This window comes from Neophocaena asiaeorientalis, unplaced genomic scaffold (genome assembly GCF_003031525.2).
Source record: "Neophocaena asiaeorientalis asiaeorientalis breed wild unplaced genomic scaffold, Neophocaena_asiaeorientalis_V1.1 scaffold275, whole genome shotgun sequence".
Classification (NCBI taxonomy): domain Eukaryota; kingdom Metazoa; phylum Chordata; class Mammalia; order Artiodactyla; family Phocoenidae; genus Neophocaena; species Neophocaena asiaeorientalis.
The window spans coordinates 986,406-1,000,462 of record NW_020173679.1 but is presented as its reverse complement, the minus strand read 5'-3'; the positions used below and the strand labels follow the sequence as shown (position 1 = coordinate 1,000,462).

At 49.9% G+C, this 14,057-nt stretch overlaps 1 protein-coding gene across 5 annotated transcripts in view; it reads right to left on the bottom strand.

The window, feature by feature from the left end:
• The window catches only part of TMCO4 (transmembrane and coiled-coil domains 4), a 91,975-nt gene that overhangs the window by 8,683 nt on the left and 69,235 nt on the right, over nt 1–14,057 (bottom strand). For all 5 annotated transcript variants that reach the window (XM_024749873.1, XM_024749874.1, XM_024749875.1 and 2 more), the window contains one exon: nt 6,990–7,107. In XM_024749873.1, coding sequence (XP_024605641.1) covers nt 6,990–7,107 — 118 coding nt within the window. The remainder of the gene's footprint in view (nt 1–6,989; nt 7,108–14,057) is intronic.

Below are 14,057 nucleotides of genomic sequence, written 5' to 3'. Positions count from 1 at the left end.
CTGGGAGACGAAAGAAAGGCAGCAGGGCGTCTGCCTGGGGGGAGAGGATCACGGGGAGCTGGGGCCACCATGCTCTGTGGCTTGGAACTCTGGGTCTGGGCCCCCATCTGTCTTTGAGCCGGAGGGACCAGCTGTGCTTTCTGAGACAGGCCTGGCCCAGCCTGCAGCTCTCCCTGCCCTCAGCCACCTAGGAGGTGAGCGCGGCCCCCCGAGGCAGGTCACACCCCTGGAACACTCCTCCACTCTCATGGCTGCTGTGAACACCACGCCCTGCCCCCTGCCCCCATCCAGACATAAACCCTGCACTCTGGCGAGGAGATAACCCCGGACACTCTGTGGCCCGATTCTTCAGGTACACCGAGCACTGTCCACGGGAGACATGGTCTGTGGGGTCCACGGGACAGCCTTGTCCCTCGAACCCCTGTGCCCTGTCCGGGGTGAAGCTGGGCCCCTCCCTCAGCAAGTCCATGCACATGGACGCCTCTGCTCCCCCTCTGCCTCCAGGGCTGAGACCCCACTTAGCACACTGGGCATCTTTTGTTTAGACCGAGTCCAACTCCGGTTGCAGGGCCACTTGAGCCCATCGTTTTTGTGCGCTTGTGTGAAAGAAGGGCCCTCCCTCCCCGCGTGTGCAGGGGAATGTGCTGAGGGTCAGGAGTCCCCAGCCTGCCCGCGTGACCCTCTGTGCCCACAGGCGAGGCCCGAAAGCTGTCTGGGACCCAGGGTGTTGTGGGCTCTCCAGGCCTGACCCTCTGGGATCTCTGGCCACATGGGTGCCTGTGTGGTTACCACCCTGGAAGCCTCTAGAAGGCTGGGGTCCAGAATTGAGGGGCTCTCAACAGACCTTCCTGCTGTGCCCCACCCTGAGCTCATCAGCCTGTGACTCCTTCTCTGAATCGTCCACCAGGTCCCTCGAGCAGAAGCCAGCAAAGCCATGTCCTAGGCCTCCCTTCCCGCCATGGTCAACTTATCACGGAATCCTGCAGATTTGTACTACCTGCCCCTACTCCCCACTCCCCCAAAACCCATCCCTTCTGTTCCAGCCCTGCGATCAGGCAACTCCCCGCCCAGCCCCCCACGGACAAAAGGAACGGCCTCTTCCTCGCTCCTGGCCTCACCTCTCTCCAGCCACTGGGGTCTTCAACTCTCATCCGACCATGGCCCTCTCCTCTCAGAAGCCAACCTTGACTCTCCACTACCCACAGGCCTTCTCTTCTAGAAAACTCCCTACCTGCCAGAGAGCAATGTTTGCACATCGCAATGGTTATCCTAATACTGAAGGCCCAAGAAACACTGTCCCTCAGAATGATGGCTAGGGGAGAAGAAAGGAGACTGACTCAAGTTGTTTTATTAACTAATTGTGAGGCTTACATGCATCCAATACGGGGTGTGAGGGAGGCCCCTATACGGTTCTGACATAGAAAGCAAAGGAGCAAAGTCAGGATTGTTCCTTCCCGATGATCCGTCTTAAACATGACAACACTCTACTTACAATGTTAAATGTACTTATTCATACACATGTAGGGGCAGGACAGGAACACGTGTTAGAAGGTTCCAGATCCTCAAAGCTGTGCTAAGCAAACCACAGGGCCTTTGCTGGCATTCCAGACCCTCTGCGCCCAGCATCTGTCTCTTTTGCCTGGGGTGGGCCACGAGCCCACCCTCTGGACCACACAGAGCCAGTCCCACCCTGTCAGTTACCAGCTGTGTGACCTTGGGCAAGTTGCTTGACCCCTCTGAGCCTCAGTCTCCTCGCTGTAACCTACCTTCCGGGGCGGGCAGGAGCGTGCAGAGAGATGGCACATCGTGTACCCAGTGCTCACACACGTGAGTGCTCAGGAGGTACCGGGTACGATGATACCTCCCGCTCTGGGCCTTCGTGGGCAGTGTGGCCTCTCTCCTGCTCCGCCTACTCTTCCAGGGTCTGATGGGCTCCTATCCATCTTTTCAAAATTCAGCTTGCATGTCACCTCTCCAGGGAGTGCCCCTGAGCCCTTCCACTTGATAGTATTAATCCTTTGTCCCTCATGTGACTGGTGTATGCTCCTCTTGTGACCTTTGTTACATGTCCTCCGTGTGTCCGTTTTTCCGGGCAGAGAGCTTGTTGAGGGCAGGACTGTGCCTTAGTGCTGCATCCTGTATCCTGGGCAGAATCGGGAACTCCCTTGGGGGTGGGAGGTGGGTGCAGTGCCCGGCAAGCCAGGCGTCGATGGCCCTCCAGGCCAGGCGGATGCATACAACTGAGCCTTGATTCACACCGCGTGACCTGTTGAAGGGTGTGCCGTGGCTGCTCACAGGCCTGGAACCACTTGTGGGCAGGGGGTCCTCCCCGTTCTTTCTACCATTATCCCCACACGGTACCGGAGCAGAGATCACACAGGGAGTCCCCCGGGGCCTCAGAACAAAACCCTCTCATTGCAGATATCCCAACCATCAGGGAGACAGTCTCACCTGAGTTCACATCCTGGCTCTGCTGTGTGGCCTTGGTGAGGCACTTGACCCTCTCTGAGCTTCAGTTTCCTCACAGTATAATAGGGAACAGAACCACTCGCCCGGTTGGCTTCCAGGGGGTTCGTGAAAGCCCAAGCAAGTTAACAAACTTGCAAAGAGCTTTATTAATGTACATGATAAATTTATAAACGTATATAGTTTGGGAGTGTTGGCCTGAAGCTCCCCCCAGCCCCTCATTCCACTCCCAGTCTTTAAGTAGGTTTACGGCAACTAAAACACTTTTGGGGGCCAGGAATGTGAATTCCTGGTCAGTGCTTAATTTAATCAAAAAATTACAGTTATTGTTTTGGTCTGTGCATTCCTTCCCTCTTCTCTCCTTCTTCCTCCTCTCCCCCTCCTCCTTTTTCTCTCCGGAGAGATGGCTCAGGATCTCACAAAATAATGGAAAACCAAACTTACTATCCTCAGGTTCTCCACGGAACAGATGGGTTTAATAAGATTTTGCTGCTTTCATATTGCATACATGCAATTTTAATTCTTTCCCTTTGCTGTTTATGAAAGGATCAAAAAAATCGTATGCTGCGAATATGCCCAGTAATAATAATTATAACCGCTATTGCTTATTGGGCACGTCTAAAGCCCCAGCCTTCATCTTACATAATCTCATTTAATCTCCCCAGAACCCCTGTGCAGGAGGGACTGTTATTCCCATCTTATAGGCAGAAATACTGAGCTTCAGATTTGTTTGCCCAAAGCCACCTGAGTGGTAAATGGTGGAGCCAGGATTTTAACTGAGGGCTGTCTGCCATCAATGTGGTGGCCATTCCTTCTCTTTTCTTGTTTTTAATTAATTAATTAATTAATTTAAAAAGATTTTTATCGGAGCAGAGTTGACTTACAATTTGTGTCAGTTTCTGCTGTACGGCAAAGTGAATCAGTTACACATATACGTGTATCCACTCTTTTTTAGATTCTTCTCCCATACAGGCCATTACAGAGTATTGAGTAGGGTTCCCTGTGCTATACAGGAGGTCCTTATTAGTTACCTATTTTGTCTAGGGTAGTGTGTATATGTCAATCCTAATCTCCCAATTTATCCCCCCCCCCCCCCCTTCCCCGCCGGTAACCGTAAGTTTATTTTCTACACCTGTAACTCTATTTCTGTGTTGTAGATAAATTCATTTGTACCCCTTTTTTAGATTCCACGTATAAGCAATATCTTCATTCAGTATGACAATCTCTAGGTCCATCTATGTTGCTGCAAATGGCTTTACTTCATTCTTTTTTATGGCTGAGTAATACTCCATTGTAGATATGTACCACATCTTCTTTATCCATTCTTCTGTCAATGAACACTTAGGTTGCTTCCATGTCCCGGCTACTGTAAATAGTGCCGCTATGGACATTAGGATGCTCTTTTCTTATTTTTTAAACTGTCCTTACTTAAAAAATTAAAGTCTCTTTTATTAATAAATATATATATATATACATACACACACACACATATATAACTGAATCATTTTGCTGTATACCTGAAACGAACTCAGTGTTGTAAATCAACTACATATCAATTAAAAAAAAGTCTCTTTTAAGTCCTACCTCCAATCCCTGTCCACTCTTTAGGAGTGACCACTGTTATCAGTTTCTCATGGTCCCTCTGGACCTTCCTGTCCATTTGCAGACATACAGATACATATATGCACACGCAGAAACGTTTTCCTTCGTAAATGGGATCATAGTATGTATTGTCGCACTTGCTTTTTTCCCCCTTAACTGTTCCCCTCTTTGCGGTCATTCAGGTTGTTTTAAATTTTTAATTATAAATGAAGCTGCAAGGATCCCCTCTGTGCATCCATCTCTGTGCATGTATCTAGTACAGCAGGATCCCAGAAGTCAGAATCTGTGGGATCAGAAGATTGGCACATTAAAAATTTGGATAGATATTGCCAATTACCCTCCACTGAATTCAGCTGCCACCAACAGTGTATGACAGCGCCCATTTCTCCACATCTTCACCAACACTGAATGTTATTCATGTTTCAGATGTTTGATAATCTGACGGATGATAAATAGTATTTTACTGATTTTAGTTTGCATTTATTTCACTAATAATGAGGTTGGGTACATTTCCAAAAGTTTATTGACTGTATTTATTCCATGTTTATATATCCTTTGGCCATTTTCTTTCTTTTTATTGTTTTATTTTTTAGGCTGCACCATGAGGCACGTGGGATCTTAGTTCCCTGACCAGGGTTCGAACCGGTGCCCCCTGCATTGGGAACATGGAATCTTAACCACTGGACTGCCAGGGAAGTCCCTGGCCATTTTCTAATTTTTGTTTATTTATTTATTTTTGGCTGTGCCAGGTCTTCGTTGCAGCATGTGGAATCTTGAGTTGTGGCATGCAGACTTCTTAGTTGCAGCATGCGTGTGGGATCTAGCTCCCCGACCAGGGACTGAACCCGGGCCCCCTGCATTGGGAGGTCGGGAGTCCTAACCGCTTGACCCCCAGGGAAGTCCCTCTGGCCATTTTTCTTATTAGATTTTTTTTCTTATTGATTTGCATGAGCTCTTTGTCTTTGTTTCTTTGTTCTTTCTACCCTATCCTGATTCTAAGAACTCAGCTTAGAATATGAGTGATAAAGCCATACTGATTGGCTGAACTCTCGTGTCCCGGTTAATGCCCTCTATCCAAGGCTAAAGATGATCTTTATCTTCAGCTCTGAACTAGACATGGGCTAAATTATCAAAATGATAAAGACTTTCCAAATCTCTTCTATTCAGTTGCAGGTTCTACTTGGGATGGTTGGGCTTAGATCAAAATTAAAGTTAACTGGCCTTGTGACTTAACTTCTCTGGGCCTCAGTTTCCTCACTTGTAAGATGGGATTAATAATACAAACCCCTTAGGGTTTGGGGCACGATTAACGGAGAAAATGACAACAGAGACAGGATCTGGCAGGGGGTAAGAGTCTAATACTTGTCATACCCACTCCCCTATCACTGCATTATTGCATTTTCATGGGTTTTTTTGAATAACTGTTTCCATATGTGTCTTTTCTGCTAGACATGAACTCCTCTTGTTCATCTTTGTAGCCCCACGTCCAGCAGGACGTCTTGGGCATGTATGTGGGATGATGCTGAGTTGCCCTTGACCTCGGGCTGGAGCCTCTCCCTCATCCCACCCTGACCTATATTCCCTAGAATCAGGAACCCAGCACTCTCCTCTTTCTCTAGGCTTTGCCTTTCAAATGATCTCACCTGTCCTTCTGGCTTCAGCCGAAGCTGACATCCCACTGGCCCTCGCTCCGGTTTGCATCTCAGTTCCAGCGCTGCATCCCCAGCCGCCCTGCTGGACACTTCATGTTCATAGCCCCGTGAGTCAGCCGCTTCCCCGGGTCTCACCTCCTGTCGCTAAATGAGCGTGCACCGCACTTGGGGAAAAGCCTTTGGTTTCAGAGCTTCTGGATTTGGGTGTCGCAGACAAGCCCGGAGCTGCCTGTTTCCTGCCTATTTGTGCTGCTGCGTGCAAGGTTGCACAGGGCTAGGTGGGGGCTTGTTCCTGTTGAGGTTCCAGCTAGTGCCTGGCGCGAGGTTGGCGCTTCGATGCTGCTGCTGATAAACGGTAACACCATCTGTCACTCACGGAGCAGGCACCCACCACGGGCAACTCTGTAAATCGCTGGACTATCATCGTAACCCTGGGGGGAGTCACTACTATTATCCCCCCTTCACTGATGGAGAAACTGAGGCCGATGTTAAGACCCAGGTCTGTGCGATTCCAAATCCCTATTCTCGTGTTTACGCTGTCACCTCGCTCCTTTGCCTCATTTGGAGGCTGAAGGGCCCGGGCATCTTCTCGGGCCAATCTCCTGAGGTCTCAGCGGGGGCCTTCATCTTCTCTTCTTCCCCAGAGTCGAGGGCACGACTTTGGCTGAAACCTCTCAAGTCCTCCTCAAAGCCAAGCCCAGGGGTGCCTCCTTTCCAGCCCCACAGCTGTCAGTCTTCACAGCCCCCCTCTCTTGCAGGAGGGTCTATCGTGTGGTGTGGGTGCTGGCTCCCCCATGGCTGTCAGCCCTGCCCCAAGACACTGCTCTGAAAGCTCAGCCTGGACACTCCCCACCTCCTTCCTGCGCTGCCAGATAACCCACACGCGAGCTCCTTAGCCGGCGTTCAAAGACCCCCCATTTACGGCCCAATCTTTGCTTTTCAATCTCATCCCACTCACCCTCTTCCCCCAGATCACGGTGACCAGCCTGGCCTCTCGCGTCATCCTGTAAACTGGTCTCAGGCCCGACACAGGGAAATCTTTCTTAGGATCTGTCCCTGCTGCCCATCATCCTATGGGGATGGATGCTGCCCACGTCAGAACACCTGGCCCGGGCCTTGCTTCTAGTAGGGCTGGTGTCCTACCGGTCCCTGGGATCCTCCAGGACAAGGGCCTGGCCTCCAACGTCTGTGTCCTGGGCACAGGGCCTGGACACACTAGGTGCTCAGTAAGCACTGTCACCTCCTCACAGGCACAAGGTTTGGACAGACCTGCAGTAGCCATTGACGATCCTTCCAGATACCACCTTCCGGAAAGGCTCCCAGTGCTTGGCTTCTCCCTCCACGGGCGCGCCCAGCAGGACAACGTCCTCGATGATCCCTTGGCAATCTGGAGAGAGACCCCGGAAAAGACTGTCAGCACCCCTGGCCACAGCGGGTCCTGAGAGCGACTCTGCAATGGTGGTGGAGGACATGGATGTCACGTACACGCGCACACTTGTGCAGACGTGCACACACATGCTCAGGCACCTGTGCAAACACATTCGTGCACACAGACACACACGTGCCCACACAGTACGGTGGCTTCCATTTACTGAGTTCCAGGCCCTCCAGGGCCCGATCTATTCCTGCAGGGCATCATCATCCCCATTTCCCAGTTAAGGAAAACCAAAGACATTTTCAAGATCACATGGCCAGTAAGTGGCACGGCCCAAATCGGGACCCAGGTCTATTTCCCCCTCCATGAAGCTCACAACTGGCCGTGGACTCAGATGGGGTGTCTCCCTTTAGAAGGGACTGATGGCCCCTAGCGCATTGCACGTGCCGGGCAGGAGACACCACAGCCTTCCTCTGGGGTCTGTACAGCCTGGCGGGAAGGTGGGCGTGGAGAGGAGAGGGGGGCTTGGGATCCTGGGACACGAAGTACACACAGCAGCTGCACTGACCTAGTGGTTCAGAGTATTTTAGGCCAGGGCTCCTCTGAGCGCAGCTCGTGGATGAGGGCTGGCCCGTGGGCTGTCTGTCTTGTAAGTATAGATCAGCAAAGCAGCGTTTCTTTGATCTCCTTGCAGACTGGAAACCAACAGCTCACACATGGGAGTGCAGACTGCACTTCGAGAAGCACTGCTCTAGACCCCTGGGGGCGCGCGTGCACCCCCACCCCAGTCACCCCCTGACCCGGCTCTATTTTTCTTCTTGTCACACCTCACTTGTTTACGTCCGTCTCCTCCTCTAACATCTGGGTTCAGGGAGGGCGGGGCTCCGGCTGCCTTGGTCACAGCTGTATAGGACAGTGCCTAGTCTATACTTGGGGCTCAGTAAAGGTGTGAATGAATGAGTGAGTAAATACACTGCCATCCCCTGGGACAGCCAGGATATGTGCTTTGCAGTTGCAAAGTCCCGGGATCAAATCCCGGCTCAGTGACTTCTGAGACAAGTCACTTAACTTCTCTGAGCCTACAGGTGGCTATGGTACTGCCTTGGTGGTATTTTTATGGGGATGAAATCATGGTGGGGAAAACCCCAGCGTAGTGAACACACAGTGGAAGCCAGTGTCTCCCCGCCCCGTCCCCTGTCCTGTGCCCCTGCTTCTCCGCAGGTTCTGAGCCCCCCCGAGTTTGGGCAGCAGCGTGATCCCTGTCATTCCTGGGGAGTGGGCCCCAGAGGGACAGCTCAGCCAGTCCTACCACTCTCTCTTGCTGAGGGACACAGGACAGGTGGCTTCTTCTCTCTGGGCTCCGGTTTCTAACCAGAGTGCGTCTAAATGTTTTCCACTTGGGCTGTTGTGTCAGAGTTTGTCTGAGTAAATGGTTCCAGGCCAACAGGAGTTTGAGAACCCCTGTGCTCCTCTGGCCCTGAGTTATAAGATTCCAGGGCACAGAATTCTGATTTCACTCCTCTGCTCCCAGGGTTGGGATAATCTGGCAGAAGGATGGGAAACCCCAGGAAGCTGGCAGTCTGTGTTGAATTGCAAGGATGACTCAGATACTGTTTGATGTAAGGGCTATTGCAGGTGCCTATGCTGTTGGCAAGGCTGTAGCTCTGATTCTGACCCCTTCTCTCGGCAGATGAGGAAACACGGAGTCTCAGAGGGGATGGGGCATGCCCACGGTCACACAGGTAGTGAGAATACAGCTGGGCCCAGAACCCGGCACGGGGAGCTGTCGGGGCCTGGGGCCATTCTCTCTGCTGTTTACGGGTAACAACTCAAAGCACAGCGATCGCAGGTGGGTTATCATTGCTCCCACGGTGCCAAACGGCTGTGGGCCCAGGGTCAACGACTGAGTTTAGCAGCTCTCTCTGGACACCGGCCACTCAGGGCACCTGCCCTGTCCCCCAGAATCTCTCTATCTGAGGAGCTGGGACAGCTTTGCAGCCCTGGGTGCCGACGCCTGGAGGGCTGGAACCTCCTTGTGGCCGGCAGGGGAACTGCAGCATTCCCTATCAGGTTACCCTGAGCAACTGTCAGGATCCTGTGACTAGCGATCGGACAGGTGTTATGAAAAGCAAACAAAGGTAGGTGTCTTTTGCTGAGCTGAGACTAGGAGCTGAATCTCACAAAACAGTCCAGAGCACAGTCAAACCAAGTCAGGGTAGGCGGCGAGCTGGAAACACATTTACCTATCTCTGAAGCCTGGCTTTAAACTGCCTTTCTAGACCTCTTCCCCTTTATCCTCAGACTGCTGCCACAGTCAGATGTGCCTGTCTTATGTTTTAAAAGATGGTTTGCTCTCTAGGAGGTTGCATACCTAGAGATAAGCCACGTGGCAGGCTCCTGGTAATGCACAGGTGTTAGCTTAAAGAAAGTTGGTGAGAATCATTTTAGACCCACCCAAGGGAGAATCCTGTACTGTTCCCGGAACGAGACGGTCCAGGAGGGGAAACCTGAGTTAGGAAAACTGGCTGTTGAAGTAGACGCTGGAGAAAAAATGTCAAAATTCACTGTTTGGTCCAAAACCTTATAATACCAGAAGATTTCAGCCTTCCAGGTAAAATACAGAGAATCCTCACTCAGGTACCACTTTTAGTGTCAAGCAGTCCCCTTTCATGGGCACAGATGATCCGTCACATCATGACATGAGCTCAGCGCAGAATACCCCCGCTTTTCAAGACCAACACAAGAAACTGGCATTTAACATTTTAATAATAACGAACATAAGATGACCTCACTGTCTTTTTCCTGCAGGGACCACGAATGTTTGCTGAAACATGTTGGGATTTATTCCTATATTGCTACCACCAACTTTTCTTCTTGTGAATTTTTAAGGTGTTAAGATATAGTTCCATAGTTTTATAAATAGTCAGGGATCCAAGGTGCATCAGTCACCTTCAAGTTCAGGACTCAAGTTCAGGTTCAGCTTTTGGGCTTGGATTGCTCATTTTTTAAACAGTCTTGTGTATGTTATTAATATAGTACTTTTACTGTTGAAGCTGGAGGCCTTTCATTCTTATGCCTTTGGCATTAAGGAGGCTCCATCCCTGGGGCAATTCAAAAGAAAAGCTTTATTAGTCCTGTCTTTATCCCTCCACTTTCAGTCCTTTTTTTCACTCACGTATGGTGAGAAACATTACCTTCCCACACTGTCTTTGCTCTTACCTCTTATTTTCATTCCTTTTTTTTTTTTTTGGCCACACCCCGTGGCCTGTGGGATCTTAGTTCCTGACCAGGGATTGAACCTGGGACCACGGCAGTGAAAGCACTGAGTCCTAACCACTGGACTGCCAGGGAAGTCTCTCTTTTTTTTATTCTTAACACGGGACCCAAAGAGATCCCTTTAAAATTTGAGTCATAGGCATGAGGTACCTTTTGGGGGTGCTGGAAATGTTCTACAGCTGGGTCGTGGTGATGGTCTCTACAACTCTGCACATTCGCTAATAATCACTGAATTGTACACTTAAAATGGGGGGATTGTGTAATATGTAAATGACACTGCAGGAAAGTCAGATCATTTCACTCCTGTGCTCAAAACTCTCCTGTGGGATCCATCTCTCATGGAGTCAAAGTCATTTCAACAGCCCTCGAAGCCCTGCGTGACCTTCCCCACACCTTCCCCTTGCTCACTCTCTTCCAGCCACACTGGCCTTGCTGTTCCAGAACATGCCAGGCCTTTCCCTTGCTGACCTCTCCTCCTGATACGCTTCCCTCCAACATCCACAAGCCTCACCCCCCCGACCTGCTCCTTCACCTCTTTGTTGAACTTCCACCCTCCAAAGGGAGGAAGATGCAACCTCCCACCCCTACCAGGTGCCCCATCTCCCTTCTCTGATGTATTTTTCTCCATAGCACTTGAGACCCTCTGACTTACTACCTATTTTACTTTCACAGTCTCTCCTATGATGTGTCTCCTACTACACGTGAGCTCTTCAAGGGTTGAGCCAGGGAATCCCCAGTGCTTGGAACAGCAACTGGCACAGATGCTCTGCTCAGTAAGTATTTGTGGGATGAATGAAAGCAAGCTGTGGGACTCAGCAACCCTTCATGTTGAGAATACATGCAAAAAGTTTATTTTTAAAATTTTTAAAATTTTCCTCCCGGTATAACATCTTCCGAGAGGCTCTAGTTGAGGATCTCTGTGGACTGGATAAAAGCAAATGAAGAGTGTTGACTTGGCTGAAAGTAAATGGAAGAGTATTTAACCAGGGTTCTCAGCTCTTCAACTGCTGGTTTCCAGAGCTCTGCTCCAGGGGAACAGGTAATACTGTGACTGACTACGGTCTGCAGTGGGCAAGAATAATGACCGGTCCTTCCAAAGCTGACTCTGCCTCAGTCTCCTCTGCTGGCTTCCGACAGTGTGACCCAGAGGCTCACGGTGACCCTCCCAAGAAGCACCCGACATCACCTGTATTAACAAAAAATCCCTTGGGCTTGGCCTACGTAATAAGAAGGCTCAGGGTCTCCAGACCCTTCAGATGTTTCATGGTACAGCTCAGGGTGCCCCATCTCTGGGGGCAAAGATCCAGCAACTTCGAGGGCCTAAGAAACTACACAGTTGCAAACTGCTGTCGTCCAATTAAATGTCTCCCGTCTCACACAGCGGGTGTCGTGATTCTAAGACCGTATCAGATGCTGTTGCAACTCACAGAATTCCTGGATTCAGGTAGTCTGTGGTCATTACATGCTTTTTCCACCAGGAGATGTTGAAAGTGTGATGACTGCTGTGACGTGTTTGCCATTAGAAAGGGCTCAGGTTCAGAAAGGCTGGGAATCTCCAGTCCAGGGGAAGCGGCTTGACCTTTGGCACAAGAGAGATCTGTGTTCAAATCTTGGTTTTACGTGAACTGAGGTCGGTTATTTAATAACTTGGAGCCTCAGCTTCCTCATCTTTAAAATGGAGATAATATAATAATACTGATTTCCCAGGGCTGGCGTGAGGTTATATGTCCAGGGCGGTGTCTGGCACACGGCTTGGTCAGTGGTGTCCACTGTTATTCCCGTGCAGATGATCAATTGGGCGACTAGATAGAAATGGTGGGCGTGAGGCATTGTCTTTGGAGATGGCTCAGCCGTTATAGTCACCGTGCCTGTTTCTAGCCAGCTGCTAATTGCAGGCACTATTTTAGGAGTTTGTGGTGGGGAGTGGTGATGCCAGGCACCTGGTAGCAGTGGACAGTAGCGTCGGTCTCCTTCAGAGCACAGCCTCTAGAGAGAAGCAGCTGAAGAGCTGTAAACAATGGTTAAACACTTCCTCGTTTACTTTAATTTTTTTTTTTTTTTTGGGAGCCGAGCCACACGGCTTGAGGGATCTTAGTTCCTTGACCAGGGATTGAACCCACACCCTCGGCAGTGAAAGCTCGGAGTCCTAACCACTGGACCGCCAGGGAATTCCCAAAATTAAAAAAAAAAAAAAAAATTGTGGTGAAATACACCTAACATAAGGTTTTCCATCTGAACCATCTTCCAGCGTACAGTTCAGTAGCGTTAAGTACAGTCACATGGTTATGCAACCATCCTCACTTGCTTTTATCAATCAGAATTTAGATAAATCAGTTTCTATCTTGTCAACTGCTCTTATCACTCCTTCAGTAGTTCACGCCAGATTCCTGATATGACACTTTTACCACCTGGCGCTCCTGGCGGTCTGGAGATTGTCTTAGCTTTTCAAAAGAAAACCCAAGAGTTGAGAATAGGCTGTTCTTCACAACGGCAAGAGTCCCTTTACACTAGAGCCTTGGCCTTGAAAATCATATATAAACTGAGTTTTTGTGAAACTAAACATTCTTGAAATGTACCAAGTAGGGCCAGCTCTTTCAACGCGTCCCACGGAGAATCCTTTTGTACGATGAGGGAGGACCAAGTGTCACTGGGAACAACCAGTCCCAGCTTCCCCTCTGTCATTCTGTCCTCTCCATACAGTGAGGTGAGGCAGGCCCAGGCAGTGCTTTCCAGGTCTTTCCAAACACCCTCCTCTAGGAGTTACACAGAAATCTCATCAAACGGCCAGAAAGGCAACATCACAAACTCCCACAGGCCTATCACACTGTCAATAATGAGATTCTCCCGGGCTGCAAAGACCAAAGTTTGAGAAGCAAAAAGGAAGGATTTTCTCCCTCCTGGCGGGGGGTCATGTGTGCAGTGAGTGATAAGGTGGGAAACGAGGGAGGAAATGATCTCCCGACTGCGAGTCCAGAAAACAGACCTTGAAGTAAATGATATGAACTGCATCTAACACAAACGAAATCCATTCCTAAAATACACATACACGCGCATGATAAACACACAGACGTGGCCAAAGGGAGAGGGAGAGGGCAGGAACCAGGCATAAAGGGAGATGAAGGGAGGGAGGCTTTGACTGTCCCCCACCCCTCGACGCCCCCAGTGGAATGAGGTTCACACTGGAAAGAATCGTTTAAGGGAGCCCGTTTGGATATATTATAAGGATTTGGGATGAATTCTTTATGGAAGGAGTAAGCCTTCATCTCTCCCTTTTGATTTCCATCCCTTTCATCTGGCAAAGTGGTAAGGCTGTTACTAGCATCCCGGGACCCACAAAATTAATCCACATATGCCTGACCTCTCCTGGAGGTGTGGGGGGAGCGGTGGGCTAAAGCCGGGTCTGTCCGAGGACAAAGCAACTGATAGATGCAATTCCATGGAAGGGAAAGAAATCCCATCAAATGCGATGTCTGCTATCATGGAGATGAAAAGAGCCAGTTGACTGAATGACAGTCTGTTCTGCATTTCAGCTGGTATCTAAGTGACAGCTCAGAAATAGTTTTCAGCTAAGTGGGAGTTTAGGAATTCAAGGGTCAGGATGTTTAAATGTATCTGAGCTTAGTGACAAACTCTTTTGCCTTGGCTTTGTCCTTCAAACATCATGGACAGTAATGTTGGTCTAACTT